The sequence below is a fragment of the Chiloscyllium plagiosum genome, chromosome 5 (assembly GCF_004010195.1).
Source record: "Chiloscyllium plagiosum isolate BGI_BamShark_2017 chromosome 5, ASM401019v2, whole genome shotgun sequence".
Lineage (NCBI taxonomy): Eukaryota > Metazoa > Chordata > Chondrichthyes > Orectolobiformes > Hemiscylliidae > Chiloscyllium > Chiloscyllium plagiosum.
In genome coordinates this window covers 53,148,768-53,167,077 of record NC_057714.1, presented here as the reverse complement: position 1 = coordinate 53,167,077, position 18,310 = coordinate 53,148,768, and the positions used below count along the sequence as shown (strand labels likewise).

The 18,310-nt window shown below is 41.1% G+C and overlaps 1 protein-coding gene across 6 annotated transcripts in view; it reads left to right on the top strand.

The window, feature by feature from the left end:
* cobl (cordon-bleu WH2 repeat protein) overlaps positions 1 to 18,310 on the top strand; it is a 369,755-nt gene that overhangs the window by 189,099 nt on the left and 162,346 nt on the right. For all 6 annotated transcript variants that reach the window (XM_043690114.1, XM_043690116.1, XM_043690115.1 and 3 more), the window contains one exon: positions 9,999 to 10,187. In XM_043690114.1, coding sequence (XP_043546049.1) covers positions 9,999 to 10,187 — 189 coding nt within the window. The remainder of the gene's footprint in view (positions 1 to 9,998; positions 10,188 to 18,310) is intronic.

Here is an 18,310-nt window from a genome sequence, read left to right as displayed (position 1 = left end):
GAGTGGTGGGCCTGTGGAATTCATTGCCGCAGAGTGCAGTGGAGGCTGGGACGCTAAATGTCTTCAAGGCAGAGATTGATAAATTCTTGATGTCACAAGGAATTAAGGGCTACGGGGAGAATGCGGGTAAGTGGAGTTGAAATGCCCATCAGCCATGATTGAATGGCGGAGTGGACTCGATGGGCCGAATGGCCTTACTTACGGTCTTATGGTCGAAATGCATCCATTCAAGAAGAAACGTAACTGTAAGTAACAGTTTGAGAAAACCGCTGGAGAGTTCATGACATAGGACATTTGTACTTTGGTCATGATGGCAGCCCTAATGTTGCCTTTAGTCAAAGCTTCACTGCAACACTTGGGACATCTGTTGGAAATGCTTGTGCTGCGATGGAAGCTGAGACATCAGCTATCAGATGATCTGTTATAGTTGGACTGGTGAGGTTAGGTGCCACTTCTATGCTGTGTATCAAGTGCTGCTGGACTCTGCCTTGCCGCTTGACATTCTGTCAAGCTTCCCAAAAAGACAAAATATTTAATTCTGCGTACAGATCAGCATTTTTTTGTTGGCTACTGACATCAAAATCCTTACTTGAGTCCTCTGCACCAGAATTCAAAGTGCCCTTCACCTTCCTGCAAGTTAACACCTGTGCCATCCTTGCCACCTGCTCTGGCTGCTGGCTGCTCATGCCTGGTGTCTCAGTGTACAGAACAACCTCGATTATCTGAACGACATGGACGGGGAGTACTTTGTTCAGATAGTCGAATGTTTGGATAATCGAATGTTCAGATAACAGTTTACCCAAGCATCGGGACCTTGAAATCTTGTTCGGATAATCCAAAATTTGGATAGTCGGCGTTCGGATAATCAAAGTTGCCCTGTACATAGGTGCTGGTTCTATACTGCCCTCTAAATTGTGCATTGACAGAGTACCTGAGTAATTGTGAGTATGAAATCATATTGTGATGCATCTTTCATCACCACTGCCATCACCAATTAGATTGTAGTGAATGCAACAAAGGTTTACTAGACTGATTCCTTGGATGACAGGACTGATGCATGGAGACAGTCTAGGTCAGTTAGGACTATATTCACTGAAGTTTTGAATAATAAGGGGGTATCTCACAGAAACCTATAAAATTCTAACAGGACTAGACAAGGTAAATGCAAGAAGGATGTTCCCAATGACCTAGGAGTCCAGAACCAGGGGATCGCAGTTTAATCATATTGGTAGGCTGTTTAGGATTGCAATTAGGAGAAACTTCTTAGCCCAGAGAGTGATGGGTCTGTCAAATTCTTTTCTGCAGAAAGCACTTGAGGCCAAAACATTGAATGTTTTCACCGAGGTATTAGAAATATTTCTTGAGGCTAAAGGAATAAGTATGAGGCAAAAGTAGAAACAGAGTACTGAGTGTATAATGACTTTATTGAATGGTTTGAAAAGCCGAATGACTCCTCCTGTTCCTATTTTCTATGTTTCTGTGTATTATATCCAGATTCCCCAGGCTTGAATCCTGGCAGTGGCATCCACTTCCACTGCCTTCTGAATATGTTTTTTGAAGGACCTCCTGATTTCCTGAGAATAACCATTCTTCTTCAGCACTCCCAGTGGAATATCTAATATCTAAAGGAGAAAAGCACAAAAAGGGACTTTTTTGTCATTTCACAGGATATGCATGTTACTGGTTAGGCCAGCATTTGTTGTTCAGCCCAAGAGAAGACAGTGGCAAACCATCTCATGAACTGCTGCAGCCAATGCTGTGTAGGTATTCCAATATATCTATAAAGAAGGGTTTTGACAAAGTGACAGTGAAGGTATTGCGATATAGTTATAAGTCAGGATTGTGTGTGGCTTGAAGAGGAATTTTCAGATGATGGTATTCTCATGCATTTGTTCACCTTGCCTTTCTGTATGATCGGGGGCAAGGGTTTGGTAGAAGCTACCAAAAGAGCCTTGGTGAATTATTTCAGCATATCTTGTAGATGGTACATATTCCTTCTATTGTGTCTTGGTGGCGGAGGGAGTAAAACCTTAAGATGATGGATGTACTGCCAATCAAGAGGTTTGCTTTGTCAACTGGTATCCAGAGGAGTCAAGCTACTTGAGTGGTTTTGGAGCTGTACTCATCCAGGCAAATGATGAGTGTTCCATCACACTCCTGATTTGTACCTTGTAAATGGTGACAGACTTTGGGGAGTGAGGAGGTGAGTTACTTGTGTTTGCATTCCCAACTTCTGACTTGCTGTTATAGACAGAATATTTACTTGGCTGATCCAGTTTAGTTTTTGGGTAATGGTAACTCCAGAGATTTTGAAAGTGTGGATTCAGCAATAATACATATGTAAAAAGGTGATGCGTAGATACCCTCTTGTCAGTGGTGGTCACTGCCTGGCAACTGTTTGATGTGAACAAGTAATGCCATTCATCAGCCCAAACCTTGATGCTGTCCAGATCTTGCTGCATGCATGGACTGCTTCAGTGTCTGATGCATTGATCATTGTGCAGACATCAGCAAAGAATCTCACTGTTGGTAGAGGTTTCCTCCTAATTCCCATCGACTTCACCATTACTAGGGGTCCCAGAGGACACAATTGATCAACTGTTATCTTAATGTTAAGAGCTGTCATTCTCTGCTAACCTTTTCATATCTGTTCCTTGTCCATGTTTAGACCAAGGCTGCAATAAGGTCAGAAGCTGAGTGGCCCTAACAGAACTCAAAATGAGTAGTCAGTGAGCAGGTTACTGTTGTGCAACAGTTGTTTGACAGCATACTTGATGATCCCTGCCATCACTTTGCTGAAGTTTAAAGTGAGACTAATTGGGCAGTAATTGGCTGAGACCTATCCTGTTTTCATGTGATGTGGAGGTGCAGTGTGGGACTGGAGTGGGCATACTTATGTGCATATACACATAAACATGCCACTGGTTCAAAATAAGTCTCTAAAATAAATTATCTTAATATAATTTGCACATTGTATGTCATAGGATATACATGTGCAATTTATCAACATTTTTGTGTAGATGTCTGTTTCAGGCCTAGTGACCCCTCTTCAGAACTCAGAAACATCTGGAGAACACAGTCAGAACTTGTAGAGAAATTCAGGTACAGGTATCCCCCGCTTTTTGAACGTTCGCTTTACACCAATTCGCTTTTATGAAAGACCTACTTTAGTACCTGTTCTCGCTAATTGAAAGAGGATTTTCGCTTTTACGAAAAAGCGTGCACAGCAAGAATGGCACCGCCAAGCGCCTTCCCCAGGAACTACACTCAGTATCCCAGCACCAAGCTGCCATAGCTTTGAACTGTGCCTGTGAGCATCTGTGCTCTATCTCAATGTATTTTGTGCGTCTGTTAGCAAGATGTTTCAGACAACCGTGAGATGTTAATAGATTACCCTCTTCCTCTCTGTCCTACACCCCAGTCTCCTGTACCTCCCACCACCCCAACCTCTGACGGCCTTTTACTGTATGTTAGTGTTAGTTTATCTTTATGTGTTATTTGGTATGATTTGGTAGGTTTTTTTGGGTCTGGGAACGCTCAAACATTTTTCCCATATAAATGAATGGCAATTGCTTCTTCACTTTATGCCATTTCGGCTTGCGAATGGCGTCATAGGAACATTCTACTTTTGGATAGCGGGATACACCTGGACAGGAAGAGAAGCTGGAAGACAGAAAATTAGTAGGTAAATGTGGGAGGTTGAAACAAAAAAAGGCTAGAGAACAGACGAAAAAAGGAGATTAATGGTATATATTTCAATGCAAGGAGCCTGTTGAGGTGAGAATAAAAATGTAGATTTGGAGGTATGATGTAATAAATATTCTGAGTTCTGAGTGTTGTGAACTAGACTGAACTGTAAACAGATAATAATATTTAGAAGTATACAATGAAATGTACAATACAATTGCTGGGCAATTATTTACCCTTCGAGAGAAAAAGTTCCACTTCTACAGTCAAACAACTACTGTTGACGTTTTAGGTAAAATACCATGAATACAACAAAGGATTGTGCTCCAGACTGGCTAAGCTGGAAGTCAGAGAAAATGTAAGCAGATCAGTAAGAAGTAAGTTGAGCAAGGCTAAATGGAATATATTTTAATGGAAGGACGTTGAGGAAGAAGATAGATGAGCTGAAGACGTAGACATGTGGGATCATGGTATCATAGCTGTGACAGACTTGGGTGAAAGATGGAAAGTATTGGCTGTGCAACATTCCTGGTTATAGGATATTCAGACAAGATGGAGAGGGAAATATAAAGGGAGAGTGTGGTCACAATATTGATCAAAGAATCAATTGTAGCTGTCAGGTGGGATAATATCCTGGAAGGATCAATAAATGAAGCCAAATGCTTAGGGAAAAAAAATGAAGGAGCAGACATGCAGTTGGGTGTGTTCTATGAGTTTCCAAATATTCAGGGAGAGATAGAAGATGAAATATGTATTCAAATTTCAGAGTAGTGTAAGAATAATAATGCACTAATAGTAGGAGATTTTAACTGCCTATATATTGACTGGAGTAGTTCTAATGTGCAAGGCATGGAAGGAACAAAATACTTAAATTCTATCCAGAAGAACTTTTCTCACCTTAATGTCGAAATCCTAATAGGGAGGGGCAGAAATTCACAAATGAGCTCAGGTAGATGGAAGGTGTATCAGTCGGGTAAAATTGGAGATAGTGACTATAACTCAACTACATTTAGGATAATTATGGAGAACAATAAGGATAAGCTGGGAATAAAAATTCAAAACTGGGGAAAGATGAATTTTGCCAAGATCAAAGATGATTTAGCCCAATTCTTCTGGGAGCAGCAACTTGTTGATAAAACTATGTCAGAACAGTGAGAGACATTCGAGGAGGAAACAGCAAGAGTACTGGTTAAGTATGTTCCCATAAAGACAAAGGATGAAACCAAGCACAGAGAACCCTTGATGTCAAGCAACATAAAGATGAAGATTAAGAAAAAGAGCAAGGTTTATGGTAGATACCAAATGCTCAATATAACAGAATCCCTAGTGGAGTAGAAGAAGTGCAGGGGGGCAGCCGAGACATAAAATTAGGAAAGCGAGGAGAAAGCAATGAGTAAGCATTGGCAGGTGGAATAAAGGAAAGCCTCAGCAGTTTTTTTTTTAAATATGTAAAGAGCAACAGAGTAACTTAGGAAATAGTAGGACCTGTTGGGGACCCATTGCAATTATCTGTGTGTGAAACTAGAAGACATGGGCATGGTCCTGAATGAATGCTTTGCCTCAGTCTTAACATTCTCGCTAATGTTTTTCTCTCCAGCACGAACCTTCAAAATCTGTGTTTGGCAGTGAGTTCCTGAACTGTAAGGCAATACTGTGAATGGCATTGCTATGCTGATCACTGTATGCAGTTTAGAATGAATATTGATTAGTCTTCACTTTTATAACGGATGATGCAGCAATAGACATCAGGGTAGAGGACTGTGAAATGTTAGAGAAAGAGGAAATACTGGCATGATTATCAGTCTGAAAGTTGATAAATCTGCTGGCCTGGATAAGATGCATCCCAATCATTGCGGCAGGCAAGGGAGGAGATCTTGGGGGAGAGCTGTAAACTGCAGGAGGATATTAATGGATAGGTTAGATGGGCAGAGCAATGAAAAATGGAGTTCGGCTTGGAAAAGTGTGACGTAATGCAATTGGACAAGGCTAACAAGGTAAGGGATTACACTCTGAAAGGTAGGGCCTGGAAACTACTGAAGATCAGTGGGACTGATCATTTGGCCCTCTCTGCTTTATTGAAAGCAGCAAGCATCTGGATGTGATGCCTGATTCTTTGTACACCTCTTGCTCTGGTTTTGGACACTAGACATCAGAGACAGAAAGCGTATGCTGTATACCACCAGTGAGCTGTCCAATGTCAGTCACCAGATCTCACTGGAGGATGCAGTATATTTTGTATGGTGATTGATTGCACTGCTAATGGACTGCATGGATTCTTCCACTGTCCGTGATACTATGCACACTGCTATAGAGTCTCTGTCACATCTCCATGCACCTTGCACTGTACGTCCAGCATCTGCCATTTGGTGGATGACTTTGGAGACTCTTCACCTGGCCTTCAGCATAAAGGTCACTTCTAATATTTCTTCAAGTCTGAGAGGCCTGCATTATCTTAGTTTCCAACACTGGTCCTGTGACTGTAATGTGCTTACAACAGTGTGTAATCCCCAACAACTGGATTCGCACACACTCACCAAGGTGCATGTATCTGCGCTGGTGGTAGGTTTGGAGCAAGGATGTGATACTGCATCCTCTGAGATTTCCTTCTCCTTGGAGGTTAACATTAATCCCTTGGGGCTAATGATGCAGCCTGTACTGTTTTATCTGCGGATGAAACATACAAGGAGAATGAAAGGCACCATCATCATTTTAAGATGACTTCAGACAGACTCATTTTGTGAAGACACACACTAACACCTCTTTTTTTATAGATGGACCAAACCCATCAAATCTACATCCCTGCTATCTTCCCTAATTTCCTCTGTCTACCCAGTTCAGCAATATCTTTGAAGGAGAGAGCAATGCAGCCTTGACTCTGACCATCCCAGGTCTATCCTACAACCTCACCCTCCTGTGATGTGATTCCTCTGATCTGCTACTAATTCCAGCAGTTACCCTTCTAGAGGGCTGAAAGTTGCCAAGTTGGGTTGACCATCTCCTGTCCTAGTTATCTTTAAGGTGTTCTTTTGTTCTGTAAGTTAAAACAGACATTTTAATGAATGTACTGTGGAAAAATTATGCTTTCAGTTGTGTGGCTAACATATCTTTTGTTGTCAGTTATTATGTTTCAAGATCCTTGCTAACTAATGGGTTGCTGCTTTGGGCACTGGGAAAGCAACATGATGATGTCACATCTGACACACATAACACTCTTCCATGTAGATCCATCTGCAAAATGGTTGTACGTACAGCCCGGCAAATTGTAAGAAGTCGTGGAATCCTTTTACAGGATTGTAGCCATGTCCTGTCGACAATATCATAGCTACTCACTGTGTCTTTGCCCTCTGTCTAGGCTGCTTTGCTGTCAGCAGGCATTAGGATCATTCACCAATCACTGACAGCCTGAAGGAGCTCTGATGGGGAATCATGAGCAAACTGTGTGGTTGTCCTTGTTCTGGACCCTTCAACAGTTTGATTGCTATATAGTGGCCTTACGGTCTCTGTGGAAAGACATAATGAGTTAAAGAGGAGAATTTGACCTTTTTCAAAATACTTGTTATTCAGAAGGGCAATGGGACAGATGTTCTTTCCTCCCTGGCAAATGCCCTGAATGGTCACCTAAATTTAAAACCAAGCTCTTAATTGCTGCTACTCCAGTGGTTCATTGCAAGATTCTTTGTCCAAAATTTGGGTCAAGATGATTCATTTCTGTGTTGCTACCACCAGTCCTTGCCCAATGTGTTTAGATGGGCAGCTATGATTGACTTCCATTTCACAGCCCGTTCCCTCTCTCCCTGGATGACCTGTCCGGATATCCTAATTAGGTGCACTTGCCAACATTCACTTACCTAGTTGACTAGTTTCTTGTTGGCCGGCCATTAATTTAAATGCAAGACATTTTGGTTAGTGTCTTTAAGAGGTAAGTATGGGATTCGTTGAAAGATACACTTCTGGTTCATACTCCTGCTCCAACCATCTTCTCCCCATCTTGAAAAGTGTAAAATTCACCCATGGTAAGAACAAGCCTGACAGTTGTGAAAAAGTCATTAGAATTTACTTGGATTACAGCAAGAACTTAAATGAATAGGAGTTGGCCACAGAGTGACAGCATGGCCTTATTCAGACTAGGTCATGCCTAATAATCGAGGCAAAATCACTAATAAGACAGATATAAGATTAAGTGAGTGAACCAAAAAGTTTAACAACATTTTGGACGTAGGTTTGCTCGCTGAGCTGAAAGGTTCATTTCCAGATGTTTCGTTACCTTACTAGGTAATATCTTCAGTGGACCTCATACGAAGCAATGCTGAAAATTCCTGCTTTCTATTTATATGTTTGGTTTACTTTGGGTTGGTGATGTCATCTACCACCCCACTGAGAAAAGGAACAGGAAGTGACTTCACCACAGGAAATAACATCACCACCGGAAATGACATCACCAACCCAAAGAGACCCAAACATATAAGTAGAAAGCACTGAAGATGTTACCTAGTAAGGTAATGAAATGTCTGGAAATGAATCTTTCAGCTCAGCGAGCAAACCTAAGTCCAAAACCTCAATCTGAGCTACAAATCTTCTCAAAACCCGCTAGTTTAACAACTTATTATCCAAAAAGAACAAAAGAGAAGTACAGCACAAGAACAGACCCTTCGACCCTCCAAGTCTGTGCTAATCATCATACCCTAACTAAACTGAAAAGCAAACCTTCTACCCTTATTCCTCTATTCTCTCCCTATTTATGTAACCATCCAGCAGCCTCTTAAATGTCACCAATGCACCAACATATCTTTAAAAACGAAACATGTTTATGGACTCCATGCAAACAAATTTTATCTGCAACTTTCCCATTTGATTTCTGTGGAAAAATGTTTCAAACATCCCAATGTGATAGTGCCATACCACAAATATATTTTACAGAAATTTTCATACAATATGTTTTCATTTGGTTATCTCTTATACACATTTGAATAAGTGTGTAACTGTACATGAAACAATACATGGGAAATATTAATTTAAAGAGTAGTCTACTATTCCCCAGAGTTTCTTGTAGAAATTAGATGTTTCTAGGACCAATTATTTGAGGCTAATATTAACCTAATGCTGAATAGGTGCATCATATCAATAGCTAGTAACAAGAGCAGCTACATACTCTGTGACAATTGGCTTCCTTACCATCTACAAGACTCAAATCAGGAGCATAATGAAATGTTTACCACTTGCTTAGTTGGATACAGCTACAACAGTGTGCCATAAAAGCCAATGTCATCAACCTTACATGATTGCTGCCCCTATTGTGAACCTCTGTTCCCTCATTGCCTTGCTGGAGGACCTGCAGGATGCACGACAGCAACTGAACAGGGTTGGACCGAAGGGTCTGTTTCCATGCTGTACATTTCTATGACTCTATTATTCAGCAGAGTCCATGTCCTCCTTCATTCCACCTGTGATTAGGATGAGCAGTATTTTTATGGAAGTACAACTCCTCCAAGAATATATAAGTGCATTCAATCAAGGGATTATATTCATAATTTATGTCTGTTCATAAAAAGTCACCTGAAGTTTCATCTGAAAACCTATGTTTTTTAAAATGAGGATAATACAGCTCTCTGATGAATTAAGTTAAAATCACTTTTAACCCAAAATGATTATCCTCTGCCACAGAAATCATAACAGGCGAAAATGGGTACTGCAGATGCTGGAGATTAGAGTCAAAATTAGAGTAGTGCTGGAAAAGCCATCCCCGAGGCACCCAGTCTCATTCCTGATGAAGGGCTTTTGCCTGAAATGTCTATTTTCCTGCTCCTCGGATGCTGCCTGACCTCCTGTGCTTTTCCAGCACTACTCTTACTTGACAGAAATCACAACAGCCTAGGCTAATCTTCTTGAAACACCAGTTCAATTCCCATTATGGCAGCTGTGGATTTTAAATTCAGTTCATAAAATCTGGAATTAAAAAACAGTCTCTGTCGTTATAACCATTGTTGTTTGCCCGAGAAATCCATCATGATCACTCGTGTTCACTTGCCTTTTTAGGGGGAAATATGCCATCCTTATCTGATCTGGCACGCATATCTACAGTAATGTGATTGACTCTTAACTGCTCCCTGTAACAGCCTCACAAACCATTCAGTTCAGGGTCAGTTAGGAATGGCAACAAATGCTAGCTTTTCCAGTGATGCCCACATACCGTGAAAGAATAAAAGAAAAGATAGCTGGTGTGACCTTTTAAGAGTGAAGTGATTATTAAAATTTATCTAGTTATATATTTTTGTGCAGACGTTTGTTCATCAAATCTTTCCCTGCAACTACAGGGTTATTCAACAGCGCCATCCACACCAACTGTTAACACACGATCAACTATGTTGAATCCAACGCTCTCTACTAACAACATATTGAGAATGGCTCAAATGACAGATGTAAAGAAACGCAGAGCACCGCCTCCACCAACTGTTCCTCCAGAACACAGCAGCATAAAGATTGCCAATCCAAGTGTGCAAGAGGTAACAAGACAGTGCAACTGCTATGATACTAACAAAAATTTCATGTTTTTCCATTCATATCCTATACTAATTATGTTGATATAACATATGGTGAGTTCAAATAAAATCTCTGCTCATTCGGTTGGGAATTGATGACAAACCTGGAGCCTTCTTTTCCTTTGTTTGGTTCAGATGAATGGAAACAAAACTGAAATGAGGGAAAGTGTGAAAGGCTAAAAATAAATGAGGGAAGAGAGAATGAGTGATACATGTATGAATATGGGACAGAAATATGAACAGAAATGGAGCTGGAATGCCTGAAGTAGGTGGAGTCAAATGGACAGTTAGGACAAAGAGGAGATATCCAACTTCTGACCTTAGCTGAAACTTATGTAAAATGTTAGTGAGATCATGGCCTCTGCCATGACACTTCTTGAGATTGAACAGACAGTTGTTGGAGACTGTAAAAGTTCACACACGAGTAATGACCGATTGTGCGAGGTATTCGAAGATAGCTGGTAACCATGGAATTATATCCAAGCAACAAACCATTGTCATTAGGGGAAGGTTAAAAAAAATGAAGGTTATTTAAGAAAAGGGAGAGACAAAATAAAGCTCTCGATCATCTGTTCAGCAGTGACATTAATAACAAACTGGAGGAGAAATTTGCAGCTCAGTCTCTCAATTCTGGTGAGCGGAGTCGGAGTGGACGTTGCACATTGGAAGTTTAAACTCCTTGGACAATTCCCACATATGCCTATGTGTCTAGATCTTTGCCAGTCCTGACGTGCGTTGCTGACAATCTGGAGTCAGGAAGATGTGGGAGCAAATTTTTTTGATCCTAAAGAGTACAGGTTATTAAAAATTATAGGATTTTCTACAAATAAGACTGCAGTCAGTCTGACTAATAATTATAATGAGTAGTTACCATAATTTGGCATGCAAATACTGTAAAATTTTAGGTCAAAAGTAAAGACGTCACACCATTGTCTAAGCTATCATTTTTATGGCAAATATGAATATTTTTAAGGAAGAACGTCAGTAGAAATTAATTTCCTTCCTTAGTTCATAGCTTTTCTTAGTAATTCTATTGATGGTTGCATTGTTGGCACGAGTGGCAACTGTAAAATAAAAATTACAGTGATTTACAGGACTGATTCCAAATGACTGAGGAATTGCAAATGTTACACTCTTATTCAAAATAAGTCGAAGCGTAAGCCCAGCAACACCAGGCCAGTCAGTTTAAAATGATAATCTGGTGTAAAGTTGAGAACTACTTGGATAAAAATGGATAACCTGTCTGGATTTGTTAAAGACAAATTGCAATTAACAAACTTATTGTGTTTTTTAAAGACATTCAAAGAGAGTTGATAAATGTAATGCAGCTGATGTTGTGTACATATACCTCGAGATGGTATTTCATAAAGTGCCGGATGCATGAACACAAGGTTGCCTGAATGACAGATAAGAGAATAATGGTGAGCAGTTTTCTGACTGGATCAAGTCAGATAGTAGTAGACCTGGGATCAGCATGAAGATGACTGCTATTTTTGACATATATGAATAATGTAGACTTGGGTGTGCAAGGCACAATTTCAAACTTTGCAGATTATACTGTGAGGAGAGTAATAGTGTTCAAGAGGACATAAGCTGGAGGAATGGATGGATATGTGGCAAGGTATATACATGGTACATTTTGGTTCAAAAACCAAGTGGAGAAAATGTGAAGTATAGGATGTGACTCTAAAAAATGTGCATGAGCAGAGAGATTTAGGCTATATTTACACAATTCATAGAAGTGGCAAAATAGACAGGTTGAGAAATTGGTTGAAAGTCCACAGGATCTTGAGTTTTTTTAATATAAAGACACTGAGTACAAATGCTGGGAAATAATGACCAACTTAGATTAAAAAAAAGGCCTTAAATAGAATATTGTGTCCAGTTGTGGGATCTGAGTTTAAAAGGACCTGAAGACATTCCATGTGTTGCATAAAAGGTTACAAGAATGGTTCAAAGGATGATGGACTTCAGTTATGTATATTGATTAGAGAAGCAGATTTAAGAAGATAGGGTTGAAAACAGATTTGATAAAAGTGCTCATGAGGGGCTTGGCCAGTAAGCAGAGGGAGAAACCTGTTTCCATTAGTGGAAAATTCAAGAACAGAAGTTTACTCGGCTAGTTTGTAAAACAATCAAAGGAAGGTGGATAGGGTCTGGAATGTACTGCTTATCAATATGATGGAGTTAGATTTAATCATGACTTTCAAGAAAAATAGATAATTATCTGAAGAAAAAATATTGCAGGGTTGTTGGGCAAAAACTGGAGATTGGAAGTAACTAAGTTGCTGTTGGCTAGAGCTTGTTGGAGAGGGCATAGACAGAACTTGCCAAGTAACTTTCTTCTGTGCTATAACTATTCAATGTTTAAATATTTCTATGTTCAAGACATTATTAAGAATGAGCTTGTGGAGTACTTGGAAGTACTTGATCAAATAGGGCTGCTCACATTCTTTGAGGAAGTAACAAACAAGTTAGACAGGAGAACCAGTGGATGTGATCTATTTGAATTTCCTGAAGGCCTTTGACAAGGTGCCACACAGGAGGTTGCTAAATACGTTAGAGCCTATGGTGTTAGGGGCTAGGTATTGGCACAGATAGAAGACTGATTGATTGGCAGAAGGCAGAGGGTAGGGATAAAAGGATTTTTTTCAGGTTAGCAGCCGGTGACTCGTGAAGTTCCACAGGGGTCAGTGTTGAGTCCACAATTATTCACATTCTCCATTAACAATTGGACGAAGAAATTGAAGGCATTGTTGAGAGGTTTGCAGGTAACACACAGATAGATGGAGGGGCAGGAAGTATTGAGGAAGTGGGGAGGCTGCAGCAGGATTGGAACAGGCTAGGAGAGTGGGCAAGAAGTCACAGATGGAATACAGTATGGAAAATATGAAGTTATCTACTTTGATAGGAAGAGTAGAGGCATAGACTGTTTTCTTAATGGGGAAAGGTTTTGGAAACCTGAAGAGCAAAGGGAGTTAGGACTTCTAGTTTAGGATTATATTAAAGTAAATGTGCAGGTTCATTTGGCACTTAGGAAGGCAAATGCAATATTAGCAGTCATTTCAAACGGGATCGAATACAAGAGCAGAGATGTACTGCTGAGGCTGTATAGGTCTCAGATCAGACTGCATTTGCAATATTGTGTGATGAGATGTGCCTTTCAGAAGAAGCTGTTCCATCCTGTTTCTTTCAAAGAAGGATGTTGTAAATCTGATGATGAGATGTCTGCTGCATGGAAAATTATTTTTAAATTAGACAAAAGAAGCATGAATAGGTAGATTCGGGCTCACAAATACCTAGGGTTTTAGTTTTACTTTCAGTTGTTGAAGTTGGGAGTTTTGGAGTTGAAACTGATTGATACAGCTGCTACAAAAGTTTGAACTGTCTCTCTGCTGCAAGATTCATTGTTTCAGGTTTTCCTTATGAACTGGAGAAGATCGGAAGTGAGGGAGATCTGTTTTGCTGAATTTGCATTTACCAAGGGTGTGTTTGTGGGATGTTGCTATATTGGAACAGTTGATGATTAGCAGTTAAAAGAGATATTATTTTGTTAAGTGTCTCGATAAGGTTAAAGTTATGCCAATTCTTCTTTATTCTGTTTGTAGTTACTGTGGTGTAAGAATAAACTGTATTTTGTTTAAAGCCAAGTACTTTGGCCAAAGAAATCACATCTGGAATACCGTGCCTTATACTTGCCGTTAATTAAAAGTTAGAGTCTAAGCTATCTCCTTGAAATGCAATGAAGGTTTGATTTGGTCCATCACAATTGTGAGCAGTTTTGGACCCTGTGTTTCAGGAAGCGTGTTCTGGTGTTGGAGGGATCCAGAGAAGGTTTACAAGAATGATCCTTGGGTTGAAGGAATTGTCATATGAAGAGTTTAGAAGCCTAAGGGGGGGTTCTGATTGAATCTCACAGAATACTGAAAGGTCTGGACAGAGTGAACATGGAGAACATGATTCCAATAGTAGGAGAGATGAGCAGTCAAGTGCACAACCTCAGACTGAAGGGATGATACTTCAGAGCTGAAATGAGGAGGGATTTCTTCAACCAGAGGGTGATTAATCTGTGGAACTCATTGCCGCAAAAAGCTATGGAGGCCAAGTCAGTGAGTGTGTATTTAAGGCAGAAATAGGTAGGTTCTTAAGGTGATCAAAGGTTGTGGGGAGAAGGCAGAAAATTGGGTTTGAGAAACTTATTTGCCATGATTGAATGGTGGAACAGACCTGATGGGCTGAATGGCCATTTCTGCTCCTACATCTTCGGGTTAAAATACAAATTATGTCAGTCATGAATAAGTCAAGTTTAGACTTTTTGCACTAAATTTTGTTTGCACTTCTCCCATAGAGAAAATAGCATTTTAGAAAATGGTTAAACAAAAACTAAAAACAAGGAAATCAGTATTAGTTGAGAAATGGATTTGGGAAAATTGATGGGATTAAAGGCCAGTAAACACCCAGGAGCAGATCATCTACATCTCAGTGTATTTCAGGAAGTGATTCTGGAAATAGTGGATGCATTGGTGGTTACTTTTCAAGATTCTGTAGACTCTGGAACAGCTCCTGTGGATCGGAGAGGTGCTAATGTAATCCACTATTTAAAAAGAAGGTAGAGAGAAAATAGGGAATTTTAGACCAGTTAGTAAAGACATCAGGAATAGGAAAATGCTGGAATCCATTATAAAATATTTAATAGCTGAGCATTTTGAAAACAGTGATAGGATTGGGCTTGGTTGACATGGATTTACTTCTGACCACGCTTCACAAATCTACCAGAACTTTTCAAGAATATAACTTGTAGAGTTGATAAGGGGATGCCTATGGATATAGTTTGGACTACAGAAGACTTTTGATAGTTCTCACGGAAGGATAGTTTCCTCCAATACTATGTCTGAGATACAACAAGGGGACAAGCAGTATCGGACTTAGTAAAGTGTAATGAGCCAGATTTATTTTGTAACCTAATTGTTTGTGAGCATTTATCAAATAGTAACCACAGTGTCATCGAGTTTATTATCACGTTTGAAAGTAAACAGCTGCTAGAGTTTTAGATCGAGGTAACATTAATTTTAATAAGATGAAACAGACTGTCCACAGTAATCTGAGAAAATCTGCTAATGGATAAAACAACGGAAGGATGGTGGAAGATGTTTAAATAAACATTTAACACAATATAAAACAAATTATACCACCGAACCAGTTTATACCCTGAGAGAGAAGAGCTCCATTTCACTGAAAAACCAACCATGACCAACTAAACAGACATGGGACAGCATAGAACTAAAAGAAAAAGGCATGCAAGAATGTAAAAAAACAGCCCTGATCCTGCCTAAATGGGAAAGATACAAAGACAAGCAAAGGGTCACAAAGTAGCTTGTAAGAGTTATTAAAAAGGCTGATGAAAGCAACTTGCAAGTGACATCAAAATTAATCAGAAGAAATGTTATAGTTACATAAAGGGAAAGTGGGTGGTCAGAAGCAATGTTGGACCAGTCTTTATTGGAAAGTGGACGTATTGTCAATGACAATAGGGATCTAGCAGATATGTTGAATAATTACTTTGTCTCAGTATTTAAAGTAGGAAAAGAGGATAGCTTGCCAGAAGTCCGAGGAAATTAATAGTGGATCAGGGACAGGGACTGAACAAAATTAACCGAAGTAAAACAACAGGAATAATGAAATTACTGGAATTAAAGAGCGAAAAATGGGACCTCATAGTTTCCATCAAGAATGTTAAAGGAAATAGTTAAAGGCGCACATTGTATATGCCCTGATTAATCTTTCAGAGGTCCCTATATATAGGAGTAGTCCCTCTGGATTGGAAAATTGTACATATCACTCCACGTTTTAAGAAGGGCAAAAGAGGAAAATCAGGGAATTACATACCAGTTAGCCTAACATCTGTATGGGGAAATTGTTGAAGAAGAATAGACATTCTGGGGATAGTCAGCATGGCTTTATGCAGAGGTAGTCTTGTCTCACAAAGTTGGTGCAGTTTTTTGAGTCAGTAACAGATATGATTGATTATGATAGGGCAGTGGTTGTTGTATACATGGACTTTACGAAAACAAGGTTCCGCATGGCAGGCTGGTCCAGAAGATTAAGTCACACAGTATCCATGGTGAGATGGCAAGTTGGATGCAAAATTGGCTTGATTATGGAAGGCAGAAAGAATTTGCAGAAGGGTGTTTTTCTGACTGGAGGTCTATGACCACTGATGTTCCACAAGGATCAGTGCTGGGACCTCTGATTTGGATGAAAAAGCAGCTTATCTGATCAGTAGATTTGCAGATAATTTGAAAATTGGTAGAGTTGTGGAAAGTGCAGAAGAGTGCAGACAGATTTTGGGGTCCACATTCATAGCTCCCTGAAAGTGGCAACACAAATGGATAATTTGGAAAAGAAGGCATATAGCATAATTGCCTTCATTGGTCGGGGTATTGAGTATAAAAGTTTGAAAGTCATATTGTAGCTATATAAAATTTTAGTGAGACCACACTTGGAGTCATGCGTGCATTTCTGGTCCTCGTTCTATAAAAGTAATATGAAGGCTTTCAGAAAAGTTGAGAAATAGGTTTATTAAGATGTTGCCTAGATTAAAGTATAAAATGTGGTGCTGGAAAAACACAGCAGGCCAGGCAACATCCGAGGAGCAGGAGAATCGACGTTTCGGGCATAAGCCCTTCTTCAGAAATGAGGCTGGTGTGCCAAGCGGGCTGAGATAAAAGGTAGGGGGGAGAGAATTTGGGGGACGGATGCTGGGAATACGATAGGTGGAAGGAATTGAGGGTGAGGGTGATAAGCCGGAGAGGCGGTAGGGGCGGAGAGGTCGGGAAGAAGATTGCAGGTCAAGAGAATCCGGGGGTTGGGACTGAGATAAGGTGGGGGGAGGGGAAATGAGGAAGCTGGAGAAATCTGCATTCATCCCGTGTGGTTGGAGGGTTCCTGGCGGAAGGTGAGGCACTCTTCCTCCAGGCGTCATGTGGCCAGGGTCTGGCGATGGAGGAGGCCAAGGACCTGCATGTCCATAGCGGAGTGTGAGAGGGAGTTAAAGTGTTTAGCCACAAGGCGGTTGGGTTGGTTGGTGCGGGTATCCCAGAGGTGTTCCCTGAAACGTTCCGCAAGTAGGCGGCCTATCACCCGAGGAGACCACATCGGGTGCAGCGGATACAGTAAATGATGTGTGTGGAGGTGCAGGTAAATTTGCGACGGATATGGAAGGATCGATTGGGGCCTTGGAGGGAGGTGAGGGGGGAGGTGTGGGTGCAAGTTTTGCACTTCTTGCGGTTGCAGGGGAAGGTGCCGGGAGTGGAGGTTGGGTTGGTGGGGGGTGTGGACCTGACGAGGGAGTCGCGGAGGGAGTGGTCTCTCTGGAAAGCTGATAGGGGTGGGGAGGGAAATATATCCCCTATCAGCGTTCCAGAGAGACCACTCCCTCCGCGTTCTGTGAAGAAGGAGGCCATTTGGTTTGTTCGGTAGTGGAATTGGTCCTCCTGGGAGCAGTTGCAGCGGCGGCGAAGGAATTGGGAATATGGGACGGCGTTTTTACAGGGGGGCAGGGTGGGAGGTGGTGTAGTCGAGGTAGCTGTGGGAGCCGGTCGGTTTGTAGTAAATATCTGTGTTGAGTTGGTCGCCCGAGATAGAAATGGAGAGGTCAAGGAAGGGGAGGGAGGAGTCTGAGATGGTCCAGGTAAATTTGAGGTCAGGGTGGAAGGTATTAGTAAAGTGGATGAACTGTTCAACCTCCTCATGGGAGCACGAGGTAGCGCCAATACTATCATCGATGTAACGGAGGAAAAGGTGGGGGTTGGTGCCAGTGTAGCTGCGGAGCAGGCATAGCTGGGGCCCATGCGGGTGCCCATGGCTACTCCTTTGGTTTGGAGGTAGTGGGAGGATTGGAGGGAGAAGTTGTTAAGAGTGACGACCAGTTCAGTCAGTCGAAAGAGGGTGTCAGTGGAAGGGTACTGGTTGGGTCGGTGGGAGAGGAAGAAGCAGAGGAGTTGGAGACCTTCGTGATGGGGAATGGAAGTGTATAGGGACTGGATGTCCGTGGTGAAGATAAGACATTGGGGGCTGGGGAAGCGAAA